Source organism: Marmota monax, unplaced genomic scaffold (genome assembly GCF_021218885.2).
Source record: "Marmota monax isolate L192 unplaced genomic scaffold, Marmota_monax_Labrador192_F-V1.1 WCK01_AAM20220418_F8-fsc00212, whole genome shotgun sequence".
NCBI classification, from domain to species: Eukaryota; Metazoa; Chordata; class Mammalia; order Rodentia; family Sciuridae; genus Marmota; species Marmota monax.
Window position 1 is genome coordinate 675,480 of NW_026692413.1, and position 25,122 is coordinate 700,601.

Sequence of the window (25,122 nt, forward strand, 5' to 3'; positions counted from 1 at the left end):
ACAATGTAACAAATACATGTAAATCTATACTTAAAACAAAATCTAGTCCTCTATAGAAATATCAAATTTAACCACATATTTCCTCCCACAATTCCATTCTTCAAGCTCACCTACTCTGAATCGTTTATCATGCCCTGGCTTCCTGTTTTATTTAGCATTATTGCATTTAAGAATATATTGTTACATGAACACACACACACACAATATTAGGCATTTCTAACTTTATACAAAGGATTCATGGCTATATGTATCTTCTATGACATAATTTTCACTTAACATTATATTGCTAAGATTCATTCATTTTATATGTCTCTGGGCTTATTATTATAAAAGAAATGTTTTATTAAAGTATATAACATCTATATATAACATATACAAAATGTTTGCAAATCATCGATACAGTTCAATAATTTGTCATGAAGTAAACACACCTATATAACTAGTACTGACATTAAAAAATGCATTTATTTTTATGTATTTGATAATGTGTTGGTGCTTTCTACCACTGTGACAAAACACTTGAGATAATTATAGTGATGAAAGGTTTATTTCAGATCACAGTTTTGGAAGTTTTTTTTTTTTTTTAATATTTTGTAGTTGTAGATGGACAAAATACCTTTATATATTTATCTTTATGTGGTGCTGAGGATTGAACCCATGCTAGAGGAGTGATCTACCACAGAGCCACAGCCCTAGCCCTAAGGTTTTTGAGGTTTTAATACATGATTTCTTGGCTGATTGCTTTTGGGTCTGTGATGAGGCAGTACATTTTGGCAGGATCACATTAAGCTTTCACCTAATGCTAGCCAGGAAGCAAAGAGATGGAGAGGAAGGAAATGTGTTCCCAACACCTGCTGCAAGGGCATGACCCAAATATCCTAAATTTCTTTTACTAGGCCTCACCTCCTAATGGTTCTATCATTTCCCAACATAACTCCATGGAATGGGCACCAAAACTTTAACACATGGCCTTTGGGGGCCCTGGAAGCCACTGAATATAAGATTCAAACTATAGCAAATATTTTTTGTTATTTTTATATGCCTATTTTAGGGCAGTTTTTAGTTCACAGCAAAATATAGCAGAGGTTATGGAGATTTATCCCTTATTTTATATATATATATATATATATATATATATATATATATATATATATATATATATATATATATCTCCTCATTATTATCAGCACACACCAGAAAAGCACATTTGTTAAAATTGATGAATCTACATTGATATGTTATCATCCAAAGTATACATTTTTCACTAGGGTTCTCTATTAGTGTTGTACCTCCTTGGGTTTGAACAGATTTATAATTATATATGTCTACCATAATAGTATAAGCCATAGTAGTTTTGCCGCTCTAAAAGTTCTTTTTGTTCCTCCCATTCATCCTCCCCTCCCCTCTAATCCTTGGAAGCCACTGACCATAAACATAGTTTTGCCTTTTCCCAAATGTTATAGTTGTCATCATGCAGTATGTACCTTTTTCATACTGGCTTCTTTTACTTCATATCATGAATTTAAGTTTCTTCCATGTTTTTTCATGGCTCAATTCCTCATTTCTCTTCAGTGCTAGTAATATTCTACTTCCAGATACACTGTAGTTTATCCACTGACATACTGAAAGACATCTTCGTAGCTTTTAAGTGCTGGAAACTATGACTAAAACTTCTATAAACATCCATGTACAGGTTTCTGTGGATATAAGTTTAGGTAAATTGCAAGGAGCATGATTGCTGGATCATATGTTGAGTGTGTCTTATTTTTAAGAAAATGTCCACTGTTTTCCAAAGTAACTGTACCTTTCATTTTTTACTCCCACACACAATGAATGACAGTTCCTGTTTTTCCTCATCCTCACCAGTAATTGGTATTGGATTTGGTCATTCTAATAGGTGTGTGGTAATGTCTCATTGTTTTTATTTGCATCTGATGACATATGTCCTGGGACATCTTTTCATATGCTTATTTGCTATCTCTATATATTTTTTGGTGAGGGGTCTGTTAAGATATTTGGGCAATTTTTAAAATGAATTGTGTTTTATTGTTAAATTTTAAGAGTTGTTTTTTATATTTTGTGTAAATAACAGTCCTTTATAGGATGTTTATTGCAAATATTTCTCCCAGTCTGTGGATTCTTTTTTGTCCCTTAACAGTATTTTTTTAAATGATGCCCAGAATATCAATTTTTTCTTACATGGATTGTGCCTTTGGTGGTGTATATAAAAAGTTATCACCAAATATGAGGTGTTCTTAACTTTCTGTTATCATTTAGCAGTTTTGTACTTTTGTGTTTTGCATCTTGGTTTGTGATCCACTTTAAGTTAATTTTTGTGAGGGGTATAGCATCTGTGTCTAGATTTTTTTTAATGTGGAAGTCTAATTGTTCCAGCACATTTTGTAGAAAAGACAGTCTTCTCCATTGTATTGACCTTGCTCCTTTGACACAGTTGATGGTACTTATTTGGGTATATTTCTATGGTCTCTATTCTGTTCCATTAATCTAGTAGTCTACTCTTTCACAAATATCACACTGTATTGATTACTGTAGTTTATCATAAGTCTTGGAATTGTGTAGTGTTAGTCTGCCAGCTTTGTTCTTCTCCTTCAATATGGTTTTTATGTTATTTTAAATATGATTAAGTTTTTAAAATATTTTCTATATCCATTATGTGTTGGAGAACCTTTTAACTATTTTAAATAATAAATTTAACAATACAATGGTACTGTTTACAGTTGTTATTAAATTTATTATTTAAATAATATTTTAAAAAATAATATTAAAATATTATTTAAAATAGTTTACCTAGAGATTTTTGTATTTGTATGTAAATAAATATCATTTACAATGAAATTTCTTCCCTTCCAATCACTATGCCTTTTTACTTTCTTTTATGTTAATATTCTTGTACTGTTTGGAATAGCTAGCACAATATTAAATAGAAGAGGTAATAGTAGGTATTCATGTTCTATTCTCAGAAACAACAAAAAAACTTCAGTATTGTTTTCACTTTAGGTCTTTGTACACATCTTTGATCATATTAAAGAAGGTCTATTTTATTTCTAGCTTGCTATTTTTTAATGTTGAAGGGTTGTTGGATTTATCAAATTATATTTCTCCTATTGAGATGATCATATGATTTTTCTCCTTCCTTTGGTTAATGAGACAAGGATACTTTTAAATATTGAACCAACCATGAATTATTAGTTTTGGAAAAGACAATCACTTTTCTGCAATCTTTTGATTTCCCCCCCCATTCAGTTAATAAAAATGAGTCCTGACAGTAGAATGAATCAGACATTATTTTATCCTATGTTCATATATGAATACATGACCAGTGTAACTCCATATCATGTACAACCACAAGAATAGGAAGTTACACTCCAGGCTTTTATAATATTTCAAAATAAATTCTCTTGTTATATATAATTAAAAGAACAAATAATTAAAAAAATATGGATCTTGAGGAGAAAGTATTTCATTACTTAGAGATAAAGTGACCACATGGCCTATGTCAAGTTTATTGCCTGGTATGGCAATGTTTCCCTGTCTCATACTCAATGAATGTTCCTTTGTTCTGCTAAATATATGTATCAATGGTCTTCAGGCATGCCTCCAGCTTTCAGTATGGTAATTCAGACTCCTGGGTTGTCCTTCTTCCTCTGAGGCACAAAAGTATGTACTTAACCAACTATCCTATTTAGGCTGGGGAGGATCTGCTAGCCATGGGGGGAACAAACACACATTGAAGCTGATCTTTGTTTCTTCTATATAGACACTGGATATATTTTATCCAGTGCTTGACTGCATTGAATTTTCCTTGTTGACTTCAAAATAAAGATAAAGTGGGCATAAATTATTAGAGTCCTCCTCTGGGATTAGTAACTGGTACACAGTGCTCAGCTTAACGTTTAGAATAACCAAACTTGCTCAGAAAGAATTACCCTTCACACATTACTGAATTTGGTTTGATAGTATTTTGTTTAGCAACTTTGCTTCTGTTTTTCAAGAGTACCACTGTCCTGGATTCCTTTTCTTGTAATATATTCATTAAACTTTAGAATTAATACTAAGCTGATTTTGAAGTGATTGAGAACTATCTCTCTTCTTCTATTATCTGAAAGAATATGGGCAAAATTGGTATTATTTATTCCATAAACATTTTGTAGAATTTTCCAAAGAAATAATCTGTGTCTATTGTTTACTTCATGGGAAGGTTTGTAATTACACATATAACTTATAATTTTTCTCAATTCTGTTAGTTGTATACATATTTAAAGCTGCAAGATATTATCATTGTTTTACAAAGTCATTCTTCACTTCAGATTTATTGAAATATTTGTAATTCTGTTGGCTCTTCAGTACTTGCTGCATCTCAGTTTTCATTTATAATCTTTATTTTCCATGAAATGCCTCCTTTAGTATTTCAATTCGTGTGGGACTTATAGTGAAAAATTCTGTGTTGTTTATCTGAAAATGTCTTTTCTTTTTTTAAAATATTTTATTAGTTGTTGATGGGCCTTCATTTATTTATATGTTGTGTTGAGAATCGAACTCAGTTCCTCACACATGCTAGGCAAGCACTCTACTACGGAGCCCTAGCCCCACCCTTGAAAATGACTTAATTGTTTGAAAAAATATTTTTAATTGTAGATGGATGCAATACCTTTACTTATTTATTTTTATGTGGTACTGAGGATCAAACTCAGTGCCTCATATACACTAGGCAAGTGCTCTACCAGTGAGCTAAAACCTCAGCACCTCTTTATTTCATATTAATATATAAGGGACTTTTGTGTTGGCTTTAGACTCTATATTGATTAACTTTCTTTCAGCACATTGACATTAGCTTTCTACGGTCTCTATCTCCTTTTTTCTAATTAGTAAGCAATAATACTATTTGTGCTCCTCTGATGGTAATATGTATATTTGGGCTGTTTTAGTTTTGTTGTTTTCTATACTGGAGATTGTACCTAGGGGCACTGTACCACTGAGCTAAATCCTCATCACTTTTTAATTTTTTAAATTTGAAATGAGGTCTTGCTAAGTTGCTGATGCTGGCCTCAAACTTGTGTTCTTCCTATCTCAATCTCTCAAACTGCTGGGATTACAGGCATAAGCCACCTAGCCCAACCATATCTTAGCTGTTTTTTAACTATTTTCATTCACATCTTTTCTCCTTTAAATAGGATGTCTAAAGGAGACTATCTTATATTTAATGTTACACAGTAAACTTAACAAAATTTTTCTAATATAAATATCAAAATTAGCCAAGAACTGTGATATCTGCATGACTCATGTATTTTGAAGAGCATGATCCTTTGAAATGAATGGACATGTAGGCGACATGTAATTTACACAAAATATACACAAGTAGATCAAACCTGTAATTATTATTATTATTTTGGGGTTTTTTTGGTATCATGGATTGGACCCAGAGGTGCTTAACCCCAGCCTTTTTTATACTATTTTTAGTTTGAAACTGGGTCTAACTAAGTCCTTAGGGCCTCTCTAAGTTGCTGAGGTTGGCTTTGAACTTCTGATCCTTCTGTCTCAGCATCCTGAGCCTCTGGGATTATAGTTGTGTATCACACCCCTGCCTATAATTATTTTATACTATATAAAATCTATAAGATAAAATAATATTAGGATAGTAGGAAATTAACTTCTTTTTAAAAAACGTTTTTTCCTTTTAAGTTTTTTCTTTTTTAATTTGTTCTTTGTAGTTTATACATGATTGTAGATTCTATTTTGATATATTTTACAAACATGGAATACATCTTATTTGAATTGGGATCCCAGTCCTGTGGATGTACACAATATTGAGATCACTGTGGTGCATTTATATGTATACATAAGAAAGTTATGTCACATTCATTGCACTTTCTTATTCTTTTCCTTCTCCCTTCCCTTAATTCCCCTTTGTCTAATCCACTGAATTTCTTTTTTTTCTTTGTTTTAATTAGTTACACATGACAGTGCAATGATCTTGACATATCATATACTTGAATCAGATTAATCCACTGAATTTCTGTTCCTCCTCTCCCCACACCCTTGTTGTGTGTTAGCATCCACATATCAGAGAGAACAGTTGACCTTTGGTTTTTTGGGATTGGCTTATATCACTTAGCATGATAATCTCTCAAATTTCATATTAATATATAAGGGACTTATACAAGGGATGATATATAAGGGATAATCTCATGAGATTATCATGCTAAGTGAAATAAGATTATTTTGGATTGAGTGGCTGAATCGAGATGTAACTACTGTACTCAAAATGAGACTCCAAATGATGTTATCTTATTTCAATAATAAATTACCTTTGCCTTTGAAGCAATCCTACATCATCTTAAAAGTAACTTTGTGGTATCTTTAAGTCTTGCTTCCCTTGTTTCTTCAGTATAGCTCTTTGGAGAAGTGATGCTATGATATTACTGAGGTAGAGTCATAAAAACAGTTTCTATCTTGTGTGCTGGGCTCTGAGCTGAAATATGAGAAGAAAAGATATCAGAGGCTATCATGTCATAAGAAAGCCTAAGTGACATAATAAGACTACATGTGGGCACTCCAGTCAACATTTACATCTGAGCTTACTGTTTAAAACATCTCAGCACAGGCACCAGAAACATGAATAAATGAGCCTACAGAAGGTTTCAACCTCCAGCTATTAGGCTTTGAAGGTTTTCCAGCTGAGGTCCTACTTACAGTAGAGACAAGTCAAATGGTTACCATTGTGCCCTGGCTGAATTACTTAATCACATAATCTGAAACACAATAATATTGTTATTTCATTCCACTAAGCTTTGGAATTGTTTGTACACAACAATAGTAAGAGGAATAATTGTTCTGCAGGTGTTACTATAACAAAGAAATTAAAATAAATAAAAGGTATGATGTTCAAAATGAAAAAAAAACAGAACTGCCATTTTTTGTGAGAAATGTAACTGTAAATAGAAAATACAATACTAAAGAATATATAATAAATTATTAGTATTAACAAGAGTTTAGAAAATCACTGATACAAGGTCACTCTAAAAATTAATAATATTTGTATATTGAAGTTTTATATACTAACTTAAAAAAAAACTTTATTTATTTATTTATTTTTATGTGGTGCTTAGGATTTAACCCAGGGACTCACACGTGCTAGGCAAGCTCTCCACCACTGAGCCACAACATCAGCCCACATACTAACTTTTTTAAAGGAACTACAAAGAGTAGGAACAGTCATGATACTTTATGAAAAATACCAAAGTATTGGAATTTTCTATAACAGATTTCAAGATATTTAAATTTGTGGTAATTACAATAGTGTGGCAATGGCAGAAAAGTAGATATGTAGACAAATAGAACAGAGCAGAAGCCAGAAAGAGACTTATGCATGTATAATCACTTCATTTTGACAGAGAGGGTATTGCAAAGTAGTGAGAAATGGATTTTTCTTTCAATTACTAGTGCTAAAATAATGGAGTATCTACTAGGACAAAACAAAACAGAATTTGTCCCATATTTCAAATCTTACACAGAAATCAATTGTAGATGGATTGCAGATCTCAAAATAAAAAGTACCACAATAAAACTTTTATGAAAGAATATAAATAAAATATCTTCATATCTTCAGAGTCTGGAAAGACATTTTAAACAATTCACAAAAGGAACTAATCATAATGGAAAAGATTGATATATTTAACTATTCTGAAATTAAGAACCAGCATTTGTAAAATGATGTCATTAAAAAAGTATGAGGACCAACCTGAGGCTTGAAGAACTTACTTGAAGCACACAAATGAGAAAAGGCCTCTATTAGGAATGGAAATAATGAAAGACAACAAATAGAAAAATATACAAAGAGTTCTGAGACAATATTCTAAAAAAGAAAATATTCAAACAAAAATATGTATGTGTGTATATGAGTGAAAAGGTGCACATTGCATGTACTAATAGCTTGAAATATACCCTCAATGCTTTCTTCTAGTAGTTTTGGAACATCAGGCTTTACATTTGGGCTTTTGATCCATTTTAAGTTGATTTTTTTGTGCTTGGTGAAAGATAGCAGTCATTTCAATCTTCTCCATATAGATATACAATTTTCTAGGCATCATTTATTGACTATTCATTCTCAAATGCATGTTTCCAGTCCTTTTGTTGAAAATTAGGTCTAGACATGTGGCTTAGTGGTAGAGCACTTGCCTAGCATGTGTAAGGTGTAAGGTTCTGAGTTCTATTCCCAGCACCAAAAAAAAAAAATAGAGAGACAGAAAGAAAGAAAAATAAAGAAATTGAAGGAATATCAGTTTGCTAAAGATACATGGGTATTTTCCTGGGATCTCTGCCCTATGTCATTTGGTCTATGTGTCTATTTATACTATAATACCATGCTATTTTAGTTACAATGTTTGTGATATTGGTACAGACATGATTTTTTATAAGACCACCAAAAGCACAGAAAACAAAAGTTGACCAATGGGATTACATCAAACTAAAATATTAGCAGAATAAAGAGATAACCCATGGAAAGGGAAAAAAAAATATCTGTCAACTGGTCATCCGACAGTGGGATAATATCCAGAATATATAAATAACTCAAAAAAATTAATAACAATGATAAAGTAATCCAATTAAAAATGGGCAGTTGAGGCTGGGGTTGTGGCTCAGTGGCAGAGTGCTTGCCTAGAATGTGTGAGGCAATGGGTTCGATTCTCAGCACCACATATAAATAAATAAAATAAAGGTACATTGACAACTAAAATAATATTTTTTTTAAAAAAGCCATATGACCTGGATAGATATTTCTCAAAAGAAGAAATGCAAGTAGCCAACAAATATATGAAAAAAAATCTCAATATAATTATCCATCAGGATAATTCAAATCAAATCACAATACTATCTTACTATAGTAAGAATGGCTATTATTTTAAAAATTCTGATGAGGATTTGGAGAAAAAGGAACTCTTCTTTACTACTGATGGTAATATAAATTATTACTGCTATTAGAGAGAACAGTGTATATGGAGGTTCGTCAAAACTAAAACTAGATCTAACTTATGATAAGTTATTATGGTTTGGACTTGGAATATACACCATAGGCTCATTTGTTGAAGTGTTGGTCCCGAATGCAGCAATGTTCAAAGGTGGGGCTTTTAGGAAGTGATTGGATCATGAGGGTTCTGACCTCATCAATGGATTAATGGCATTATGGTAGTGGAAACTGTAAAGGTGGGTGTCTAGTTGTGAGAAGTAGGTGACTGGGGGACATGCCTAGAAGTATATGTTCTATCCCAGGACTCTCCCTTCCTCTCAGTGATGAAGTGAGCAGCTTTCTTCCACCATTCCTTTCTGCCATTACCTACTGCCTCATTTCAGACCCCAGGCAATGGAACCAGCTGACCTGAACTGAAACCTCTGAAATCTTGAGCCAAAATAGATAAAATCTTACCTCATTTAGGTTGTTTTTACCATGCATTTTGTCACACAGTGACAAAAATCTAATGAACATACCACTTATCCTACTTGTATATTTATATGCAAAGAAATGAAATCAGCATACCAAAGATCTGTATGCCCATGTTTTTTTGCTGCAGCTATTCACAATAGCTAAGATGTGAATCAGACTAGGTGCCCGTTAATGGATAAAGAATGTGTGGTATTTATACACAGTGGAGTATTTTTCAACTCTAAATAAGAATGGAATCCTGTCATTTGCAGAAAAATGTATGATACTACTGATCATTATAGTACCGCATTTTCTTTCATATGTAGAAGCTAAAAAATTCAACTTATAAGTAGAATGGGGATTACTGGAAATTGGAAAAGTTGTTGGGGGAAGGGTGTGAAAATGATGTTTGAATTTGATCAGTGTATGCTATATACATGTATTGGAATATCACACTGAACACCATTAATATGCTCAACTAATACTTGCCAATAAAACTTTTAAAATTTATAATTAGACAGGAGGATCATAAGTTCAAGACCAGCCTCAGCAATTTAGTGAGGCCCTACACAAGTTAGTGAGACTCTGTCTTGAAACAACAACAACAAAAAAATATGATTGAAGGAAAAAAGAAAATATGCACAGCTTTTTAATGATTAGGGAAATATAAAATAAAATCACAAAGAAATACTATTCCACACCGAATGGGGTGCTAAAAGAGAAGCACAAGACTTAGAGAGAGAATCCCATACATGATGCTAGTCACACTATATTTCTAGGGACCACAACCTTGTAGAAGAGAGAAAAGTAAAAACTGAAACATATTTAGAAGAAAGATCTCTAGATATAAACACATCTGAAAAATAGAGAAGCTGGAAATTTTAAATTGGAGCCCAGAAGTTTCCCACACAAATACAGAGATAAGTTATAACTAGGAATTATTAGTATCAAAAAGACATAAGGAAATAGATCTCAGCTTAACTTTAGGAAAGCCTTTTCACATATTTAGATCTGATTTTTAAAAATGGAGCGGGAATGCCTCAGAAATTGTTGAGTTCAGTGTAACTGGAGGTGTTCTCAGGTATTAACTTTAAAAAAATTTTTTTTGGTTGTTGTTGATAGATCTTTATTTTATTTATTTATATGCGGTGCTGAGAATCAAACCCAGTGCTCACACATGCCTGGCAGGTGTATTACCGCTGAGCCCCAGCCCCAGCCCCAGGTGTTAACTTTTTTAAAAATATTTTTTAGTTGTAGATAGACATAATACCTTTGTTTTATTTATTTATTTTTATGTGGTGCTAAGGATTGAAGCCAGTGCCTCACATGTGCTAGGTGAGCACTCTACCACTGAGCCACAACCCCAGCCTGGTATTTATCTTTGGATGCCCACTTGATGGTGTTATTATTGGTAGGGTTTTGTGGAAAATTAAATGGTTAGATGGAATGACCTTTTAGGTACTTTTTGGTTTATCATGTGTGTGTATGCATTTGAGAAAGAGGTCTCAAAACAAACCTTTGTTGGAAAGAAATAATACCCAAGAAATTTTCTTTCACCATAGCCCCATTTCATCTTTTCCTAACTAGAACTGAATTTACTCACTATTTTTCTGTAATCAGTGATATCTAAAGAAAGAAAAGTGGGTCAAGGCCCTTACTCTAAGCACCAGAAGATTTTATAAATAGTCATTATTCCCTGAGATATTAGAACTTATCAGGGATAACATACAAAATGACATTTTATTCCTCTGTTGGTATTCTGTACAGAGCTGTTAAAATTCCTGTCTTGCTTTGTCAAACACCAGCACATTTATTTTCCATGGGTGAATTGTACCCTCTAGTGGCCTTAACAATGAACACAGAGCTTTGGATATGATCAGAACTCAGAACACCATACTTGTAAGATATCTTCTGGCACAGAGTCCTAAAGTTGCTTCTTTCTGATGCACTTTACCATATAGCAGGTGACAGAGACAGGGTGAGAACTCTTAAGCACGATTTTCTGGTATTTAGTTTACACTAGCTCCATCACAGATAATGCCTTTCTGTTGACCCTTGGGATGAACAAAAGGAAGGTTTCAAAATGCAGTATATTTTAAGTGTGTATAATTTAGATACCTATATGTTAATGTGTTTTGTGTTATATTCTTTATCTACAGTCTGTCAGAGAAAGAAGAAAAGTGGAAACCAGGGAATCATTGACTGACATTTTTGGTGGCTCATCCAACAATCAAGGCTCTGAAGAGGATCAAGACTCCAGGCATTCATGTTTGGAATTACCACTCCATAGTGTATAAACATAAGAAAATGCAAATATGCTCACAATCTTACTTAAATATAAATAGTAAGTTGTTAACATTTATTAACATTATTAACATTTTTATAACTTCATTTTTCAATTTTAAATTATTTGGACATAGCAATTCACTTAAATAATGCTTAACAGTGATTTCTCTACAGCCATTATGGATACCTGGGAATACTGCTGATGTGGAAAAAAAGTTTTAAAGTTTTAAATCTAAATTTTTTTCAAAATTAAATGAAATGTTTGTGAATACTAAATTTAGTATCTTATGAAGTTGACATGGTAGTGTTTTGTAGATATTTCATTAAACATTTCTTAATTGTAATCTTGTAGTCTTTTTGTATTGTGAGATAAATACAATTTTTATTTTCTCATAAGTTTAAACAGAGAAATTTCTGCCTCTGAAAGTGGTGGACTAGATGATTTGGAAAAACTCTCTTGCTAATGGCAATTTAAAGTGTTAGAACATACTACCCCATTAACAATAGCCTCAAACAACCCAAAGTACTTGAGATTCAACTTAATGAAAGAGGAAAAGAACACTACAGAAAGAAGTTAAAGAAGACTTTAGAAGATGGAAAGATCTACCTTGTTCTTGGATAGGCAGAATTAATATTGTCAAAGTGATGATACTACCAAAAACACTATACAGATTTAATGCAATTCCAATCAAAATCCTAATAATATTCCACATAGAAATAGAAAAAGAAGTAATGAAATGCATCTAGAAAAATAAGAGACCCAGAATAGCTAAAGCAATCTTTAGCAAGAAGAGTGAAGTAGGTGGCATCACTATTCTAGACCTTAAAACTATACTACAGAGCAATAGTAACAAAAAGCATGGTATTAGCACCAAAATAGAAATGTAGACCAATGGTACAGAATAGTGGACACAGAGACAAATCCACATAACTACAGTTATCTTATATTAGACAAAGGCTCCAAAAACATAGTGGAGAAAAATAACCTCTTCAACAAATGGTGCACCAATATGCAACAAAATGAAATTAAACCTCTATCTCTCACCATGCACCAAACTCAACTCAAAATGGATCAAGGACTTACAAATAAAACCAGAGACCCTGTGTCTAATAGAAGAAAAAGTAGGCCCTAATCTCCATCATGTGGGATTAGGCCCCAACTTCCTTAATAAGACTCCTGGGCGCAAGCATTAAAATCAAGAATCAATAAATGGAATGGACTCAAAGTAAAAAGTTTCTTCTCAGCAAAAGAAACAATCTGTAAGGTCTATAGAGAGCCTACATCTTGGGAACAAATCTTTATCCCTCACACATCAGATAGAGCACTAATCTCTAGGTTATATAAAGAACTCAAAAAGCTAAGCACCAAAAAAACAAATAACCCAATCAATAAATGGACCAAGGACCTGAAGAGACACTTCTCAGAAGATGATGTACAATCAATCAACAAATACATGAAAAAATGTTCATCATCACTAGCAATTAGAGAAATGCAAATCAAAACTACTCTAAGATTTCATCTCACTCTAGTCAGAATGGCAGCTTTTATGAAGACAAACAACAATAAGTGTTGGAGAGGATGTAGGAAAAAGGTACACTCATATATGCTAGTAGGACTGCAAATTGGTGCAGCCAATATGGAAAGCAGTATGGAGATTCCTTGGAAATCTGGAAATGGAACCACCATTTGACCCAGCTATCCCTCTCCTGGGTCTATACCCAAAGGACCTAAAAACAGCATACTACAGGGACACAGACACATCAATGTTTATAGCAGCACAATTCACAATAGCTAAACTGTGTAACCAACCTAGATGCCCTTCAATAGATGAATAGATAAAACTAATGTGGCATACATACACAATGGAATATTACTCAGCAATAAAAGAGAATAAAATCATGGCATTTGCAGGTCAATGGATGGAGTTAGAGAAGATAATGCTAAGTGAAGTTTGCCAATCCCCCCAAATCAAATGCCAAAAGTTTTATTTGATATAAGTAGGCTGATTAATAGTGGGATAGGGAGCTGGAGCATGGGAGGAATAGATGAACTCTAGATAGGGCAGAGGGATCAGAGGGGAAGGGAGGGGGCATGGGGTTATTAATGATGGTGGAAGCTGATGATCATTATTATCCAAAGTACAGGTAAGACGACACAAATTGGTGTGAATATACTTTGAATACAACCAGAGATATGAAAAATTATGCTCTATAAGTGTAATAAAAAATTTAATGCATACTGTTTTCATATATAAATAAAAACTAAAATAAGCAATGAAGGGACTGGGGTTGTGGCTCAGCAATATATCGCTTGTCTAGTATGTGCAAGGTCCTGCATTCGATCCTCAGCACGACATACAAATAAATGAATAAATAAATATATATATATATATATATATATATATATATATATATATATATATATATATTGTGTCCACATACAACTAGAAAATAAATATTTTTTAAAAAGTAAGTAATGATGGGTATATTGATAAGGTGAAGTGGACCACTGTTGCATAATGTCAACATCTAGGATAGACATATTGGTAAAGTTCCTTTGAACAAACTGCATTCCAAGTCCTATTAACAAGGACCATCAAACTTTATTTATAAATCAATTTATTGGGGACTATTCACTTAGATTAATACATCTTTATTTAAAAGAAATAAATTCATGCCAGGCATGGTGGTGCATGCCTGTAATCTCAGCAATTTGGGAGGCTGAGTCAGGAGGATTACAAGTTCAAAGTCACCCTGAGCAACTTAGTGAGGCCCTAAGCAACTTAGCAAGACCCTGTCACAAAATAAAAAAAATAAAAATCGCTTGGGATGTGGCTCAGTGGTTGAGTGTCCCTGGGTTCAATCCCCCATGGAAAAATAAATAAATAAAAGGAAAGGAAAGAAAAATTCAGAAATCATCTTCCCATTCCTCAATGACCTAGGCATGGTCCACCAGACTCCCTGCTAATTCTGCCATTCAATTCTCTGAGGATAATTTCATGTTGTAGTTTGTAGAATTAATAGAAGGAATTTTCTTTCTTTCTCTATTTTTTCATCTTTAAAAGAGACTACAGGTCCAAAGAGAGCACATGTGGTCCACTGAAGGGAGTCAGGTTGTAATGTGGTAGCATCAGACAAATTATGTCTATTTTGCCAATTTAAAACCAGAAGGAAGCAATGAGGAGGGTGATTATAGTACCCTGACTTGTCTGATTATAAAGATTTTGAATTATGTCTAATAAAGATTGAGGTGGATAGGTGGAGAGATCAGAAAAGGTTATGAGGGTATGAGAAGATGAAGGAGATAAAGAAAAGGATAGACAGCAAGTGCATGAAAGTGAAAATGAGAAAGATGATTATAGTAAAAGGTCAACAATGATTATATAAGAAAGATTTGTGTGAGCAGTGGGTAAGGTTTTGTGAATAGTGTAGTGTCAGATTATGATAGGAGCTCTCTAGAAATACAATTTAGGTTTTGTTATTCACTGGAGAGCAATATTAAGTAATCCAACGTACATTGTTTTCTGAGATATATAAAAGTTGTATTTTAGGAAGAAAATCTGCTAAAATGTTTTGAATACTTTTCCTGTTCCAGGCAGTGTGTGACAATGAGTTGGAGTTGCCAGATATATGACTCTGGAAAAGTAACTTGTTTTCCTGAGTTTCAGTTTCTTAACTCTAAAATTAATTAAATAGTACCTATCTCTCAAGGTTTTGATATGGACCATATGTAAACATTAATGTGGAATTAATATTTTAAGTAGTATGGAGAAGGAAGAACCGGTGGAAGGGAACAATTAAGAAGCAAAGAAGCGACTACAATTTTTTTCTTTTCTTTTCTCTCTCTCTCTCTCTTTTTTTTTTTTTTTGAGCTGGGGATTGAACCAAGGGCCTTGTGCATGCGAGATGCACTGTACCAACTGAGTTCTGTCCCCAGAGCTACTGCAATTTTTGAGCCTGGGAAAAGGTGGTATACCACTAGAATGGACAGGAAGAAAAAATTGCGAAGAAAAAGTAAAAAAAAAAATTAGGAGAGGTGACTGATTTCCTCTCTCCACTGTAATTCATCTTGCACATTTCTTTCTTCATTAGACATAATCTGGGAATTCAAAACTACATTTTTTACCATCCTCCTTGGATGTTAGCAATTGTTTGCTTATTTCCCTAGAGATACAAATAATCATCTCTCTTCACCATTTCAGCATCTCTAGCAATATATGCTTCAAATTCTTTTTCATTAGTCAATTGAAAAGTAAAACAAAACACTTTCTTACACCTTATTTTCTTTCTTTCTGTTTTTTTTTTTTTTTTTTTTTTCCATTTTGCCATTTACTCCTTTGTTTTGGGGTTTGCCAATCAAGCCTCCTGCAAATTCCCACAAGATCCCCTATTTTTTACAAAACACAAAACTGAAAAAGGAAACCAATCCTGCTTTTCTGGGGCTTAAGAAAACTGAAACTTCTCTTTAACCCTCTGTGGACATCGTCCAAGTACTTCAGTGCCCAATACCTGCAACCAGCTAACAACAAAAACAAATCACTACATGATAGAAGTTTTAAAATGAGCAAACCTTTGAGAGCATGGATTTTCTTACTAGTGTTTGGATTCAACACAGCTTACTTTCTTAAGGAAGATCTACCTTCTGATTTGCGTACATTTCTGAGCAGGAAGTTACGCGTAAAACTTTTCGTCTTCACAGGAAAAGGTCCTTCATTTTCATGGAATTCAATTCAAGTGATCCCTTTTTCTGTTCCTTTTTTTTTTTTTTTTTCTCTTTCTTCTCCCCTCTTTGCGGAGAGGGAATAGTAAAAAACTAAAAAACAAACAAACAAACAAAAACCCCAGCAACAATGGTTTCGACAGATCTCGCGGTGCTATTCGAGATTCCCTATTTAAAAAAAAAAAAAAAATTAGAAATGAGGCGAACGGCGTGCCTTCCGGGGTTTGGGGCTGGGACTGCAGTGCTCTGAGCCCATTGAAAGCAGCTAAGGGTGGAGGCGGGGCTCTGTCGAATTCCCCTTCCACCTTCCCCCACTCTCTTCTTTCAACCTCTGTTTGGCCCCTAGCTGGATTTCAGCCTTTGCTGCAGCTGCTCCGCGGCTCATTCCAGGACCCAAACAACCGCCAGCCGCTGTTCGTGATGGTGATTCGTGTATACATTGCATCTTCTTCTGGCTCTACGGCGGTAAGGAGAGTGGGGAACCCACCTTTTTTGTTTTCTTACACACTAGACCTCTTCTGCCCCAGAACCGTTAAATTGCAGAAGTTCTTCAGGCAGCTTCTCCTTTGGAAGACACACGCATCCCCCATCTCACCCCCCCTTCTTCCATTTCTTCCTTTGTTGCATCGACTTCATTTTTCCGTGGAGTTCAGCTTTGTTTGCGTTGGGGCTACATTTCTCCTCTGAAAAAAAAAAAAAAAAAAAGATACCGACCGAGTTTTGGGAAATGGGAGATGGTGGTATAGGGTCTTTAGGATTAGGCAAAGAAGTCAAGTAAAATCACACTCATGAGTTTCAGGCGTGGGATATTTAACAAATATGGTACTAAGACAAGGGTAGGACTGCAGCTCTGTAAAGGATGGGGGTACATATGCTGTTAATGATGGGGATTGAATGGAGGCCTATGGAGACATTGGGATTATTTTGAGAGTGAGACCCCTATAATAGAGTTATTTTGAGAGTGTGTAGAAGATATTTAACTTCACTTTAAGGCCTGTTAGAATTAGACAAAATGGGGGAGGCAGTTGGGGACAATAATACAAAGCTGTTTATTTTTTAACTTAGTGTAGCACGGAACATGGAGTTGGGTCCCTTGTCTTATGAATATGAACAATAAAATCCATGGAACACAAGGGTGAGAGCAAAGTAACAGGATTGATTAGAGTGATAGCAGAGTTCACAAAAAGGGAGGGGGTCCCAAGAATGGAATACCTAAGAGTGGCTATTGTCTATGGGTTTATATAGATATATAGGTTTAGGAAAGTCTGTCCCCTACCCAATCCTGGGTGAGATATTCAGTGTCCAGGAGGCATTCTTGCATCCTCTAGTCCAATCAAAACATCAGTCAGGCATTTTTTTCTTCTTTAGAAAGCCTTTTGGTAAGTTTCTTAGCAAACATCTGCAGGTGCTCTTTGTGCTCTACTCCCCAGGAAGTTATCCAGAGGCCCATCTCCCTATCCTCCCATACTTCTCTTCCTCCCCACATCAATGTCACATGGAACGTGCTGTCCGGTATTGTTTCTTGTTTTGACTTTTTTTCTTTCAAAAGATTTTACTTATAATATTTCCTAACTGCTTTAAACATATACAGAACTGGAAATGGAACTAACAAGTGGCTTCTTCTGAAGTGGCAAGCTGAGTTGCTGCCCTTCAGATGATAGGATATTTCCCCAAAATCCATTTGCTAATTACTTAAAATAACAACTTTCAGCAGCTCTGGGAAGAACACTCTAAAATAAGAGGAAAGCTGAATATTTATGCACATTAAATGAATGTCTCTCTTTTTTGTAACTCAAGAGAAAAGCCAAAAGTGGGAGTAGCAGATATAGGGATTCTGGATGTAGGAGGTAGGTAACTTCTCCCTCTCCTTGAGCTTTAGAGCAACTGTTTGATTCTGAGTTGTGATTATTTGGTTTTTGTTCTGTATATATTAATATCTATAAAGGAGGCTGAATAGAACTGAAGGATATGTAAAATCCAAGAACTTTGAACTTTGTCATCTCCAGCTACTATGTGTGGGTGTGTTTAGACAGTTTTGAAATATCAGAAAACTTAATCATATGTTTTGAGCAAGGTTCAGGTAAATAAAAAGAAAATTTTGTATTTCCTTTGTACCCATTTTAGAAGCCTCTTGCTTTACTGATATTGTAAAGTAAAATTTGAATTGCTCAGAGTCTCAATCTAATAGAATAATTAGACCAGCTTAATGCCTTTATTTAAATCCCTAATTAGATTGAGCAGATCAGGCAGTTAGTTTGGGGTCATACAGCTTCAATAATGCTATTTCTTCTTTGCTTTCTCTCTCTTCTACCCCTCCCTCAGAAGTAGATTGAGGAAGAAAGTGTTTTCAGAATTTCTATTCAAATAAGAACAACTGCACCTCTCTCTTTCTTAAGTTTTAAATGTCTGAGAGCCTTAGAAGTGACTGACACTTAAATTTCCTTTATTGGACTCCTTTGTAGAAGAGTATGCAAAAGATAGTTTTTGTTGTTTGTGTTTAGTTCTTTATTTTTCTCATGGATAATTAAATATTTGTTCATTTTGCTCTAATTACAGTTAATGTGAACTTGTTATCAAAATTATATTGCATATTGCCAAAATAATCATTGCTTTGTTATAATCTTACAGAACTATTAAATTATACTAAAATGTACAAAAACATAAATGGAATGTTGATTATTTACTTCAGAAAGAGATTCCTCATTTTGCAATACTGAAGTTTTCTTTAAGATTGAGACATTGCTGTTTTTAACAAATGACTTGGAAAATTTGAGGCAAATATCCTGGTGGAACCAAATAATTGCATAAAATGAGATACTCTTATAAGTGACTGAGTGTAGTTGTCTGAAGAATATTTAATAGTCTTTTAGCTATGGATTGTTAATATCTGATTGTTCTCTAACTCTTCCTGCTGGATGTCATAAAATAACCAATATTATATCTGTAATTGAGCACGGGTAGATCTGGATCTGTGGTAATTAATAAGATGATATTAACTTAATTTGAGTTGTAGCCCAAGACTTCCTGTACCTCATAGCCCAATGTGAAAAATAGAACAATTTTTCAAACATATACCTAATTCTGCCCCAGTAGAGAGGAGTAGCATTTATCAGAAATTTAGAAATAAATATAAGTACATTGGTCTTTGCAATTAATTCTTGATAGATAATAACAATATCCAGTTGGAACATTTGTGTGTTGGGCACATATTGTATTTTATTGACAGTAGTCTTATGATTATCTGTATTTTTCAAAGAAGGAAATGCAGCTTCAGAGAGTTTAAACAACTTTCTCAACATCATACAGCTTATAAGTCACAAAGATTGATTAAAATGCAAGCTGTTTGAATCCAAAGAGCATGTGCTTACACATCATAAATATGTGGCAGGTAGTAGGCATGAGGAGATAAATGTGAGCATGAGATAAGAGGTAGGGGAAGGAATAAGCCTATAGGGAGAAGGGTGATGTAGGCCTATTCACCAGGGAAATGGTAAAATGGGGAGCTAGTATACAGGAGGGATAGTGTGTCTAAAGGTGAATGCAAGTAAGTGAGGGTGAGGGTGGGGGTAAACAGCTGTTCACTCAAAGCCAGGAAGATAGAAAAGACATGAATTCTTTGGAAAACCTAAACTGGTATTTTATAATTTTAGATGTGAAAATTCAAGTCTTAATGGTGTTTGTCTTGATGGGAACCATTTAGCAGGAGTGTAGTTCCCAAGTTGTCTGTCCATGTGAAGTGATTTCTGCCTGTTCCAAATTGTTCATGTTTGTATTTGACTGTACACAGTAGTAGGATATATCCCAATTTGTATTTTGCGATTTTTTAAAAATAATATATATTTTTCAATATCTTTATTCATTTATTTTTATGTGGTACCGAGGATCGACCCCAGTGCCTCACATGTGCAAGGCAAGAGCTCTACCACTGAGCCACAGCCACAGCCCCTGTAATTTTGAGATTTTTAATGCCTTGTAAATTTATACTTTAAGGGGAAAGGAATAGAAAGCCCAATGCCTATGTAACTTAATAAACTGTGGTAACTTTTAGCAAAACCCAACACTGACCTTTGGTTAGGATTACTGGAGTGATGATGTATTGAAGAATTTTATTGGCCTTGGAGTTTTTTTCTCCCATCCTTCTTTCACCTAGATGCATAATGATCTCTAACTTATGTCTATGCTTTCTATGTATGACTTGGTATGGAAATTTTAAGATTGTGGTAGATAGATCATTTCAGAGGATTATATTTATGGAGTAGGTTATAAAATGATCTATTTTGTAACTGATAAAACAAAATCTAACTGTAGCTTGATAGTCCATGTCACATTAAACACAAATAATTTTCTTCTATGATGCACAAATTATAAAAAAGTGACTAAAAATGAACACACTTAATCATAGAATCGTGAGTCACTAGTCATCATTTTCTTCATTTGAGTAATATGGATATAGAACAGGAAGTCATAGTTTTTCATTATGTGATTCTCAAGAAATTGTGTCTTAGGGGACATAATGTTTTGTTGTTCTGTCTCTGTTTTTATAAATTGAACAGTGATTTATTTGCATGTGCTTTGGTTTTTGTCATAGCTGCAAAGCTTTGTTTGAATGCTATGTAAAGGTATTCATAAATTACTAAGAAGACCAAAATAAGAAATGTTTTACCAAATGAATAGACATAGTTTTTGCATGCCTCAGATAGTGGAGAATGATAGCTTGCATGTGACAAATCAGACTGAAGATCAGTACCTTCAGTTTGGTGCCCATTGTTGATGGTTGAATTCCTGTATTTCATATTAACAATTGCAGAACCACTTGAATAATGTAACCCAATTTAAAGACGCTTGGGAAACACTGGTATCAATGATAGTGATTATTGGGCATTGAAAAAAAATGTTTAAAAGTCAAATGGCTCTAGGGAAAAATGTATTGTAGAAGTATAGTAAAATATTCCTAATCTGTAGGAGAAAAGGGTAAAGTAGATTAATCTCTAGCAAAATATTAGTTACTTTGTTGACAAAGGGTTGTGATCAATAAACCTTAGGGTGAACCCTCCCCCTAGATTGGCCTGGGGAAAAATAAAGCTCTGACACAATGAGATTGAAAGTTCTAATCCTTTGTGGCTAATCTCTAACATCTTTTCTAAAAAAAAAAATGTATTACACAATCAGCTATGTATCTTTGTAGGAATATTTTCTGCTTTAATTGAATTATGATAGGTGAATTATGTATTCCATTTCTTACTGATTTAAGAGAGATTTAAGAGAGAATCTGATAGTAACTATCTGACCATCTGTTTGCTTTTAGTTCTACTTTGTTATCCACCAAGAGTTCTTTTAAATCTGGAACTTAATTATGTACTCTAGTCAGACCAAGACATTAAATGTCTTCAGGTAATGGAAATACAACTGCCATTTACCTTGGAATGATACTTAAATATGCAAATGTGTTCTCAAACTATAATCTGTATTTGAGAGTGAGGTGGGGGGAATAAGGAAGTCAATAACACCATATGCATTTATAACCTAGTTGTTTTAACATATAAAATGACTTTACAAAGGTCATAAATTTAAGTAATCTTTGCATTAAACCTATAGAGAACTTTTGGTAATATCGCCATTTTGATGATGTTAGTTCTGCCTATCCATGAACAGGGTACATTTTTCCACCTTCTAAGATCTTCTTCTATCTCTCTCTTTAGGGTTTTGTAGTTTTCATTGTATAAATCTTTCACCTCTTTTGTTAGGTTGATTCCCAAGTATTTTATTTTTTTTGAGGATATTGTGAATGGAGTGTTTTTCCTCATTTCCGTTTCAGAGGTTTTGTCGCTGATATACAGAAATGCCTTTGATTTATGCGTGTTGATTTTATATCCTGCCACTTTGCTGAATTCATTTATTAGTTCTAGTAGTTTTTTTGTAGACCCTTTTGGGTCTTCTAGGTATAGAATCATGTCATCTGCAAATAGTGATAATTTAAGTTCTTCCTTTCCTATTTTTATGCCTTTAATTTCTTTCGTCTGTCTAATTGCTATGGCCAGTGTTTCGAGAACTATATTGAATAGAAGTGGTGATAGAGGGTCTTTGTCCTTTTTTAAAAAAAAAAAATATTTTATTTATTTATTTTTATGTGGTGCTGAGGATCGAACTCAGGGCCTTGCACGTGCTAGGTGAGCACTCTACCATTAAGCCACAATCCCAGTCCTGTCCTTTTTAAAATATTTATTTTTTACTTGTAGTTGGACACAATACCTTTATTTTATTTATTTTTATGTGGTGCTGAGAATCGAACTCAGGACCTTGTACGTGCTAGGTGAGCGCTCTACCACTGAGCCACAATCCCAGCCCTGTCCTTTTTAAAATATTTATTTTTTAGTTGTAGTTGGACACATACCTTTATTTTGTTTATTTATTTTTATTGGTACTGAGGATCAAACCCAGGGCCCCACACATGCTAGGTGAATGCTCTACTGCTGAGCCACAACCTCAGCCCCTGTCCTTTTTTTTTTTTTTTTGGTTGCCTTTGCTGCATGTGGAACTTTTATGACTTTCATTTGCTTCTCTAAAAAGTGTCTTTCTGTGGCTATATATCACATGATTTAAAGAAAGCTTTTTATGATTCTATAAATCTTCTAAATTGGAAGGTGTTACTGCTGTAACTTATAAACTCTGGTTTTAGACTCTAGTCTTTGAGATCTGTTTCTTTTACTTAGTCCTTCCTGGAAATAACACCCTTTTAAAAAGTTGAGATGGAGTCAAACATTTCTGCTTGGGGGATTTCCAACAATGAGTCAAGACAAACAGAACTTTACCTTTTAAAAACCAGAGAATATTCATCCAAGTAACAATTACTACATGATAAATTCTTGCCTATTTCATCACCACCTTTCACACAGTTGTTTATCACATGTGTGGCATATTTCTCAATGTTAAAATTACATAGTAAGAGATGGCGATATAGCTCAGTGGTAAAGTGGTTGGTTGGCATGCATAAGGCCCTGTAATCTCAAGGAAAGAATTTATAATAATAAATACATATTTAATAGTAGTTGGATGGTACTGGAAACCATTTTTTCCAGTGTGATACATGATTTAAAAGAAATGCAAGGATAAATAATTACTTAATTATTAAAAATATGGTAAATCATCTCACTTTAATTTCTCATGCCAATAATTTGTCAGCTATAGTTGATAATAATTTTTAAGAGCTATCATAGTGGGGTACTTACAAGAGCTATCCACATATTTTGCCATTTAATTCTAATGACAATTTAATGAAGTCAGTACTCTTACTATCCCTTTTTCTTAATACTAAGCAAGCTAAGAGGGGTAAAAAGGTCACAAAGTTAGTGAAACACCTTATTCCACATTTGTCTTGATTCTGCAGCTCATGATCTTAACCTCTATGCTAGCTTACCTATTTATTTGATATTTACTGATTACCTACTTTGAATGTGGTTCTAAAACTAATTTTTAAGTAATTGCAATACTGCTTTTCTGACAAACTTGGAAAATCATGTAAAATATTTCTTTATTAGCTGATTTTCACCCCTACCAAGGATAATTCTAGTGGTCTGTTATATCAAGTACAGAACTTAGAATTCTTCAGTGCAGAAAATCAAAGTTATGCTGATCATGGTGGTCCATGCCTGTAATCCCAGCTGCTTGGGAGGTTGAAGTGGTAGGATTGCAAGTTCAAAGCCAGCCTCAGCAAAAATGAGATTTAAGCAACTCAGTGAGATCCTATGTCTAACTAAAATACAAAATGGGGCTGGGGATATGGCTCAGTGGTTGAGTGCCCCTGAGTTCAATCCCTGGTACCCCCTCCCCATAAAAGAAAATCAAAGTTATGATAGTTCAGTATATACTACTAGTTAGAATGCAGAACATGCATCTTTATCCCAATATAATTGATCCTGTAAGATAATCTAACAAAAAGAAGGTAGGACAGATTGTTTTTAGAAGGAATTTTAAGAAAAGCATATACCTTTAAGGAGGAGGTATGTATTATTGGCTCTTGCCCTTGTGCTTTGAGTAGCTCACTAAAAGCTTTACTTGCATTTCATCATTCTCATAAGCCAAATATAAATGAATTGTTTTAGTCACTTTTTTTTTTTTTGCTGTTGTAACCAATAGACCTGACAAGAACAATTATAGGAGGAGAAGTTTATTTGGGGGCTCAGTGTTTCAGACGTCTTAGTCCATACATAGATAGCCTACTCCATTCTTTGGGGACTGAGGTGAGGCAGGACATCATGGCAGAAGTGTATGGCAGAGGAAAGCAGCTGGGGACATGGTACCAGAAAATAGAGAGAACTAGCTCTCCTCAACCAGGACAAAATATGTATGCCAAAGGCATGCCTCCAATGACCCACATCCTCTAACCATATCCTACCTATATACAGGTATCACCCAGGTAATCCATATCAGGGATTGATACACTGATTAAGTTAATGTTCTCATAACTCAATCATTTCACTTCTGAACTTTCTTGCTTTGTCTCACACATGAGCTTTTGTGGGATATCTAATATCCAAACCATATCAGACAATATGAATGGTGTAATAGAAGGAAACTTCTACAAGTATTGTCATAAAATTCATTTCTGAAAATTATGGAACCTGGTGAGTTTTAAAAGGAATAAATATGAAGTGTGCCAACACTGAGAGTAAGACCAAAC

The 25,122-nt window shown here is 34.0% G+C and overlaps 2 protein-coding genes across 6 annotated transcripts in view; one reads left to right on the forward strand and one right to left on the reverse strand.

Annotated features, from left to right (window-relative positions):
* Positions 1-16,585, reverse strand: part of Hmgn5 (high mobility group nucleosome binding domain 5) — a 58,130-nt gene extending 41,545 nt beyond the window's left edge. For 2 of the 5 annotated variants that reach the window (XM_046442611.2, XM_058578719.1), the window contains exons 1-2: positions 16,296-16,585; positions 6,327-6,490 (exon numbers count right to left, since the gene is read on the reverse strand). The gene's annotated coding sequence lies outside the window, so the exon portion shown is untranslated. The remainder of the gene's footprint in view (positions 1-6,326; positions 6,491-16,295) is intronic. The other 3 variants (XM_058578720.1, XM_058578721.1, XM_058578722.1) reach the window with 3 other exon arrangements.
* Positions 16,586-16,651: 66 nt separating this feature from the next.
* The window catches only part of Sh3bgrl (SH3 domain binding glutamate rich protein like), a 73,000-nt gene continuing 64,529 nt past the window's right edge, over positions 16,652-25,122 (forward strand). The window contains exon 1 of the mRNA XM_046442607.2: positions 16,652-16,910. Coding sequence (XP_046298563.1) covers positions 16,866-16,910 — 45 coding nt within the window. The 5' untranslated portion in view covers positions 16,652-16,865. The remainder of the gene's footprint in view (positions 16,911-25,122) is intronic.